Genomic DNA, 9,312 nt, shown 5'->3' on the forward strand with positions numbered 1-9,312 from the left:
CCCAGTTCTGGCTGACACTTGTGTAAAATACAAGTAAAAGTTGTACACTATTGAACATAACTGAACAAATAGTATAGTGGTTAGCATGCTCATTCTGTAAGCAACAAGTCCCTGGTTCGGGACCAGCTCAGGTTATTTTTTCTCCTCCTCCTTCTTTCCTCTCCCTTCTTCCCTCCTCCTCCAAGATTTTTCAAATTCTTTCAAATGTTTATTGAAGAATTGATGGCTTGCATTCAGAGGAGTGCTCAAACGCAGAGCTCACACAGCAGACTGCAGTCGGCTCGCCAGGGGCGTGACAATCAGACGGGGAGAGGCGGGGTTTTACTGAACTGGGCGTTTTACTTCCGTGTTAGAAAACTAACCAGCAAAACACCTAATATTTCATAAGAAATTGCATCGCCACGGTGTCTAAGGTAAGATTCAATAATTATATGCCAATAGTTAACTGTTGGAAGGTCTTAAAATAATGTGATGTAATCCCTTTAATGGTTGGATAGCCAACAGTGGGTCAAGAATTTAAACGGCGGTTAACCAGTGGTGAAAATAACCGAGAACTGAATAATCTGAACCCTGGTATGTTGCCCTTCTCATGAACTTAAACAAGGAGAGCAAAATGTTGGAAACATTGCATCCATTTTACTTCCAGAGAGTGATGCACTCGCCAATAGAAGCTGATTCGATACCAAACTCATTACATGGGGTGTGATACGATTCAGAGAAAGAGAAATGATTCAACGCGGTTTGAATCAATGGGATAACGATTCGATCCGATAAAGTACGACTCAGTGCCGGGGGGTATGATTATGATAGTGAGTTTCTTGTTGGGAAATCAATTTTCAATACGAACGAACTTGTTAGTAATGTAAATGTGTCATGTATGTATCGCTCTAGCTAATTGTTTATCTGTATATAAGGAGATATGTATCTCGAGACATTGGGTGCAATATGATTCAAAGAGTCATAGTTCGTGTACAGATGCACTCCCATCTTTTAATTCAAAACCGATTTTCCGGTCCAAACTGGTTTTCATTACACGCAGTATAGCCTGTTTGCTTGTTTTCGTGTTTATCAAAAACATCAACCCGCGCTGACCGTCATGTCATGTGTTTGCTCTCGGCGACAGCGCTCAGATGTTTGCAAGTCACGAGTGTTGTTTATTTTGGTTTTATGAAGCACGGACTGTTAGACTCTTGTGCTGAAGACACGAGGCCTGGTAGAGAGCAGTTTGCACAATTCAAATAAAGTGATTTGGCTTTCAATCCCTCTCATTCTCCCACCCCATTTTGTGGTACACCTGAGCCTTTATTCACTTTAAGACAGCCTCGTAAAAAAAACAAAAAAACAAAAAAAAAACGTGAAGTGATAGCTTATTTTGCTCAGGAAATGTTTTCCGTTATCATTAGCTGATCGTAATCCAATGCAGCTGGGCTGGACATGCCTTTTAGACGGACCCTTCTCAGAATCCCTCCAGGAGATTTGATTCACTGGAGCTATTTCTGTCAAATAGTCTGCATGGCTTGATAAGTGCTCAAGAAAAAGCTGAATCAGTTGTGAGGGATGTGTAGGATCCATACGGACCAATAGTGAAGACTCCAACTGGGAAGCAATATGCAGAACACCCTTTCTCATATACAGTACACTGCCATTAAATTGGCCATGTTTTGTTGCTACAGGATGCACTTACAGTAAGTGCTTACGTGGTGTTTACCTTATCTTGCCAAACACAGCTGGACATAAGTGTATTTTTTTTTATGACAGCTCCAATTTGGGAGCAGAACACAACAGCTGCTCACTAAATATAAAAATGTGTTGTTTACAAAGCAGTTTTTGCTCTTTCCTCCTCCTTATCATATTCCCACAATATAATAGATCTGATCAGTCTTGAAGCCTGAAGGTCAATATCACCCAACAGCTGGTCATAATGTGACTAATTTAAAAAACAAAACAAAAAAAAAACATCAATTGCACCACTGTTAACTTCATTTTCAACAGCATCACATGCAATTAGTTCTCCACACACATGCACACATTTGCTTATCAACACGTTAACTTTTTGCAAGGCTGTGAACCCAATATGAATACTGTCAGCCAGGAGTTGGCACCTTAGACAGTGCTTGAGCCTGACTCACTCTTTGTGAAAACACATAAAACCGATTTACTGTTATTTAAAAAAAAAAAAAAAAAAAAAAAAAAAAACTCTCTAAACACTCAACCCACAAATAATCATAATGCATCATAACAAACGCACCTTCCTCAAAGTCATGCACCAAAGTGAACCAAATGGCAAAATCAATAAATCTGTTATTACAGCCTGAAGTGTGCACCTGAGCATGTGAGTGATTTTAGCAGAAGTGGTCAGCATCATGAGGAGATGAAGAAATGGTGTTGCCATTTTAGGGAGGTGACGATCTGTTTGACTCAATTTGTCCATGCATTTAATAGAGAAAGGGGAAAAGGGTCATCGCAACTCCCATAACCAATAGGAAACTAACATTTGGGATTTTAACTGAAGCAATAATTTAAAGTCTATTAGTGGATTTCACCCCAATAAATCATTTAACGTGACCCAGAAGATAGACGAGGACAGCATCATTCTAAGGTAAAGTTTGCAAATCTTACCTTCACGCCATAAGTTTGAGCGGATCTCCGTCGCTGCTTGCGTCCTGTCACCTTCGGTTAAATCCAGCATTGGCAATTAGCTGCCAACTTGATTCGTTTTCATTTGCTTTGCACGTTGTCGACTGGTCTCACGTTGCAGCGAGTGGATGCATCGACGACTAGTGCGGGAGGCATCGGGGCAATTTGGAGCAACGCCACATAAACACTGACGAAAGAAAGGAAAAAAACAAATCACAATGAGAGTCACAGTAATGCTCAGCTCGCTTTGAATGGTCAACCGTGAGCGGGTTGGTGATGAAAAACGCATTTCCAGGAATGCTTTGAGCATCCAAGGGGCAGCTTTTTACGCACGGAGTTACCTTCCGTACTGAGTGAGTGAGGAGGCGCGCGGCGAAGACAAGGAGTGAGAAAGTGGAGAAAGAAGGCGGGGTTACATCTGTCCCAAGCCCTCGCGCTCATTTGTGCACACTTTGCCGGATGAACGCTCAACACGCCGAGCCTCGTCGCGTCTCCGTTTTTCCTCGAATCAGCTCAAACGTGCGTAATATTATACGCGTCCTCTTCAGATGGAAATCAGCTGGGAGCAAAATGGACACGTTTCCCTGCCCTAGACCAGTGGATGAGTGGAGGTGGTAATGTAGCGGGAAATTAAAAGGGTATTAAGTAGAGATAGACCGATAAGGTTTTTTTCGGGCCCGATCCCGATACCAATTATTAGTAGTGAAGGATGCCGATAACCGATATTTGGAGCCGATATTCATTTTCACTAAAAAGGGACATCAAAATTGGGAAAAAATACAAACTCCAGCTCTTATCTTTTTTTTTTTTTATTTTATTAATTTTTTTAAGCACATGTATATTGAGCAACTTTTAGGGTTAGTAAAATATTTTTAAGGGGTTTTTTTTTCCCAAAAAAAATCTTAGTTAATAGACAAGTTCTGGGCTCTCCCAGGCGCAGTAGCATGTTTTCAAAAGTTAAATAAAAACAAAACAATTATTTTCTACAAAAAATAAGTCTTCCAAAATTTCCAAATATCCAAAATATTAAATTTTTACTTATCTTAGTTTTAATTTCAATCAAAAACAGAAGGTGCAGAGAGTTTCAAGGGTCGACAAAAATGAAAATAAAAACTTTTTTTAAACATTTATATTTAAATTAGTTCCCTGAAGTTAACACTTAAAAAAATAAAAAATAAAAAAGGATCTATTATCGGCCATATGATTCTTCAAAATGGCAGATGCCGATATTTCTCAAAATGCTGAATATCGGCGCCGATAATCGGCCCAGCCGATAATCGGTCTATCCCTAGTATTAAGTGGAAATTAAATTTGGAAGGATGCGCTTTAAACAGCGGAAATGTGGGATGCTTGAGGCGTGGTGTTACAGGACACTCCATTCTTCCTTAGTTTAAGGGCTTGTAAACAAAAACAGAAGCACGGCAAGTTTAGGGCTCTGTAAAATGACTCATGATGAAAATAACACCAACATTTCTGTCACATTTATCTGGAAACATTGTGAATTAAAAAAAATAACTAGGTTGGGCAATATGGCCAAAAACTAAAATCTTGCAACAACCCTGGCAGGGGTGAGCAGAATGTGCGAGCTTATCTTCATCAGTTTCTGCAGCCGGCCTCACTTCATAGACGGATGTCCTCTTGCGGCTTTCAGCCATTTTCAAAGTGTGGTCGGTGGAGCAACATTGATGAATGGCTGAATCCGAAGCTTTGCGGCTACGTGCTACAAACAGTCGAAGTGCGCATGCGCAGCTAGGGACGAGCACGCACGACGTAGTTAAGGCAGATTGATTGACGGGACTGAGAACCAATCGTTAAGATGATCCACCCGGAAACAGCGACAAAAGATCCTTGAATACACCAGTAGAAATAATATATGCCTGTGAATTGCGTTATATCATCTTTCAGTATATGTTATTGAGCTGTTTGCACTAGAGCATTTGTTACTAAAAGGTCTATACTACTATAAGTGGTGCTATTCGTTAGCCCCTCTATACCGCTTTTTATTATGTTTTAGTATTAAGCTAGTTAACTTTTGCAAGACAAGCTGTGTTTGCTTAAATATACGTGACATTCACTTTATCTTATTTTACTACAAACTTCAACAATTCACAATTTCATCAGATCTGTAACGGTTGAAGCAGTTGCGGTTTTGTGTTTCGCCAGTAGGAGGAGCTGGTGTTTCAATAATTGTAATACAAGCTTACTATGGTGCGCAAACTTATTTTGTTTAGGTACATTGTTTTTATTTTCCTATTATTTTTGTATGCTTAGGACTATATTCTCATTAATAATTAGTTTGCAAGTAAATTAAAATGGTAAATTTTATGTTTGACTTTTAGAGCATGATTAGGTCACTTCCTGTTTTCGTTAGCGTAGAAGGCAATAGTCCGATACAGCCACAGCAGCGCAACGTCGCGACATTTGCAGAGCTCAAGTGAAGATAATTAAGTTACACAAGTACCCGTTTGTTCACTAGCAGGCCAAAGTGGTATGTATATTTTTTGTTTGTATTTTATATTTTCGATGTTTTATAAAGCTAAGTTTATTTCATTGTACATTTGTCTCACCAGTTCTACGGTGTGTCTGTGGTAAAAGCAAGGCCCACAGTAAACATCAGTGCAAAGAACTCTTGTGTCTCCGATTTGTGAACAAAACGGCATAAGATCCAATAAAAGATCTGTGAGCGGTGGTTGTTGAAATATTAGAAACATCATAAAGCAGCACAGTTCTACTCAGCTTCTTTGATTTTCATGAAATGTCTTGTTCCAACAAGGATATAATGAACCTAATTATTTCTCAGTCTCTCTATTGGTATATACAGAAGGTAGCTCCATGAATATAAAAAAAAAAAAAAAAAAAAAAACATTCCACAGGCTGTGGGAAATCCTGCTGGAAGCAAGCATCACGTTGGGATCACATCAGGGTTGTTTCCCAAAAAATAAAGCACACCGAGTGCCAGCACACCAGCGTCAACACAGGATGACGCACCCTCATATGCATGCGGCCCGTACAGAGCGCGCACATCCTCGAGGCTTGTAGTGGGAAGACACAAACGCATGTAAATGCTGAATGCCATCAGGAAACTTTACAGCCTGCTGCCACCTGATATGGCCTCTATTAACTTGAGTTGATGAGGGGATGTCGGCGGAATGCTGAGGGGATCGCGACATCCTTCTCTGCACATGCTCCTTTTTTATGCGCCGCCGGTTGTCACTTTAAGGTTTACGTCCATGAAAAATTGACAATATTACCGTTGGTTAGCATTAAGGGACCTTGCATGAAGAGTAGTTGGCACATAAAGCAAAGAAATCATGTTTAAATGAGAGCAGAGTGAAAGGATGCATTCGATTCCTCTCAGGAGAGTCACATATCGAAAGGAAAAGTTATTCACTGTGCGGGGAAAACAGCCTCAAGCACATGAACACACACGTACAGGTATTGTGTGTGAATCTAATGATCAAAATATGTGTCACTCTTTATTACAATTCTCTTTTTCTGTTTTAACCAATTCTTGGTATTCACTTTTATATGTATTTATTGTGCTCTATAATGCCACAAGATTGCTAACAAAATTAAAATTGAAATTCGGTGAACATATGATCTGCTTACTATTTGACTTGAAAGGCATCATTTTCTTGACCTGGCAAGATGCTGTCTTCTTCTCTGGTGGAGAACTAAAGTTTTAGGGTGGTTTGTTAGCAATTTCTGTCATCTAGTGGTGAACACTGTTATTACAACTAAACATTGTAGTGCTGTATAAGTGCACACCATTAATCATTCAGATGAAATGAAATTAAAAATCAAATTACAGTTTTCATTTTTTGGACAAAGCTGTGTTGAAATGGTAAATTAATACGTGAACACAGAAATACAAAATAAAATAGATTGAATGATTGTGTCAAATGATTGCTTACACACATGATTGCCTAGTGCGGTTGTTTAATATAAAATGAGAAAAGAATAAGTTGTTTTTTCCTCCAGTAGAACAGTTTTTTTGATTGGAAGAGATATTCACTAAAAGGAAAGAGGGATGGACAGACAAAAACAAACCTGAAAACTGGAAAAGATTGAAGGTTACAAAGTGAGAAGCTTTGAATATAAGTTGGCCGCCAAACAGAATTAAACCAATCAAGAAGGTGTGAAATTAAAATGGAAATAATAGGTAGAAAAATTGATTTCCCTGCACAGTAAAATATCTTACTTAATTGGGGGGAAAGTCATCCCTAGAGAGTGACAACGGAGTGCCCTCTTTTTCTTCATTTAAAGCATATTGTTACCTCATTGAGCTGTCTCGCTCTGCCAGAGCAATTATGCACTTAAGTGAATATTATGGAAGAAAGATGCTGACACTCAAGACAAGACGTGGATGCTGCTGATTTAGTGTCTATTTTAAAATGACTTTTTTTTTTGGTAAAATGACACCTTTTCCCTGTGCAATTTGTGAGAGCAGAGTGAAGCTTGCAAACATTTTCATCTTTTTTGTGAAGGCTGGAGAAAAACAAGAGAGAAAGAGATGTACTCAGTGAAATATAAGCACAGGAGCAGTCAAATAAATAATTAATGCAGGGTTTAAAAAAAATAATTAAAATAAATCTCATTTGGTCACCAAAGAACAGAGCTAACTTGAGGCTCTTTTAGATGGCGAGAGTAGACGCTCGAGTGCAAAAAGAGTAACTGAAGGTCATTTAGTGCCTTGCCAACATGCTAAATAGCCTTTTGGATACGCGTGACTGTGAAATGACGCCGATGAATTTGTTAAGATGCTTTCAATGTTCTCCGCTTGCGCGTCATAAAACCGAGTCAACTTGAAAAAGCTTTTCTCCCCGGCCAGTGAATGAATGGGAAGTGACTATTTGTGCTTCGTAGCAGACAGTAAAGAGTGAAAGGACTCATTCGCCCGAGTTGGACTCATTTGGATGTAAGATAATCTGCAGAAATAATTCAGAGAAACTAGCAGTTAAAGGGACGAAAGGACATTAAGTGGACTACTGTATAGTGAAAAGTACCTGCACTCTCATATGCGACTCATTATTCCTCTGAATTCAAGTCACTGTGCTGATTATGAGCGCTTTAACAGAGAAAACTGCTTTCCTTATTACCTTTATGAATGGAGTTCTAGTTTTTATGGAAGAAGTCAAGGACGCAAGTACAGGCAACAAAGGGTTTTTTGTTTGTTTGTTGTTGTTTTTTTTATGACAGATTGTACAGGACATTATAGATGAGTTAAACTAAAAAAAAAAAGTTTAAATGTGTGTTATTAATTTTACGTTAGCATTGATTATATGTTTTTATAATAAAATAAATCCTTTTAATTTCTAATGTTATTTATAATTAATTTATTAATGATTTATAAATGTATATAAATAACAAAATACTTTGACATGCAGTATTTTTATTATTTACAATCTTAAATAATTATTTAATGTGCTAATATAGTGAATATATTTTAATCAACTAATTTAAGAAGAAATTTGATAATGTTTAATGCTCGGTGGGCCAGCATGAATAACAGAGTGAGCTTATGTGGCCATTCTTTGCCAACCCCTCCTCTAAATTTGTGATATTTTTGTTGTTAATTAATTAATTAACTCATTCACTCCCAGGCATTTTCACAGAAACAAAATCCCGTTCGCTCCCGGCTGTTTTACTGGATTTGGGCTGATTTTGCAAGCCCCACAGAATATTGTGTTCTATTGCTATAAAAGCATGAAACGTATCAAAAGAAAGATTAAAGTCTCTTCTTTCATCAGGAAAAAAAAGTATGTTTCTATCTGTTTCCGTTTTGCAGCAATTAGCATTAGAAGAGAGCTAAGTTTCATCAGTTTTCACAAATCTATTTAAAATTCTAAGTAATTTAGCTTTTTTTCTAGATGGCCCTGGTTGATCTCCTTTGCTCTGCTGCCACCTGCTGGCCGTTTGTGTAATAACTACCATTTCTGCAACCGTTCTTTGCAGTTGAGAGGCTGCATCAAAGCCTTCTGTATGTTTTAACATAAAAAAAAAAAAAAAAAAAAAACGTCTTTGGGACACTTAAAACATTACAAAAAACAAAACAAAACGTGTTTATACGTTATTGGGAGCAAATGAGTTAATAATTCCCGCCTAACTACCTCAAACATGAAAACAAAGATTGTTAGTGATTGCAGGCAGCAAATTAGTTTCTGGTTAGCTAGCTAGTAGTTGCAATCAAAAGCATGACTTGACAAATACTAATTAGCATGATTAGGCAAAAACTACATAACCACTTTCCACAACCCATTTTGAGGTGGTGGTATATGACTGAATGAAGAATAATAAACATACAATTTTGCTAGTGCAGCTGCAAATGCTAAAGCTTTTGTTACCGCACACACCAAAACAAACAACATAAAGGCGCACGCAGTGTTTGCTGTCTCACCTTCCCACTGACCTCCATGTGTTTGGACGAGAGCACACGCAACAGTTTGCTATCGCTGAAGCCGCAACGTGCTCCCTGGACAAACAAGAAAGCATTTAGTTTGACCCCTGTGCAAAGAGGAGTACGCAGGACAGAGCGAAAAGCACCAGACGGATACGATGAGACACGGTGAGGAAAAGCAGGTCGGAAGTTGCAACATTTGATTTTGTTTTGTCTTTTATTTTTGCTTGAGGTTCACCACATTACTGCATCTGTTTGTTTGTCGGTGTTTTTCCGGA

General features: G+C 38.4%; 1 protein-coding gene across 3 annotated transcripts in view; it reads right to left on the reverse strand.

Annotated features, from left to right (window-relative positions):
- drd2a (dopamine receptor D2a) overlaps nt 1-9,103 on the reverse strand; it is a 52,803-nt gene extending 43,700 nt beyond the window's left edge. The window contains exons 1-2 of one of the 3 annotated variants that reach the window (XM_077542023.1): nt 9,035-9,103; nt 2,620-2,824 (exon numbers count right to left, since the gene is read on the reverse strand). In XM_077542023.1, the coding sequence (XP_077398149.1) occupies nt 2,620-2,689 (70 nt within the window). In that variant the 5' untranslated portion in view covers nt 2,690-2,824; nt 9,035-9,103. Of the gene's footprint in view, nt 1-2,619; nt 3,128-9,034 lie in introns of those variants that run through there. The other 2 variants (XM_077542022.1, XM_077542021.1) reach the window with 2 other exon arrangements.
- Nucleotides 9,104-9,312: the final 209 nt, after the last annotated feature.

The sequence above is a fragment of the Festucalex cinctus genome, chromosome 13 (genome assembly GCF_051991245.1).
Source record: "Festucalex cinctus isolate MCC-2025b chromosome 13, RoL_Fcin_1.0, whole genome shotgun sequence".
Lineage (NCBI taxonomy): Eukaryota > Metazoa > Chordata > Actinopteri > Syngnathiformes > Syngnathidae > Festucalex > Festucalex cinctus.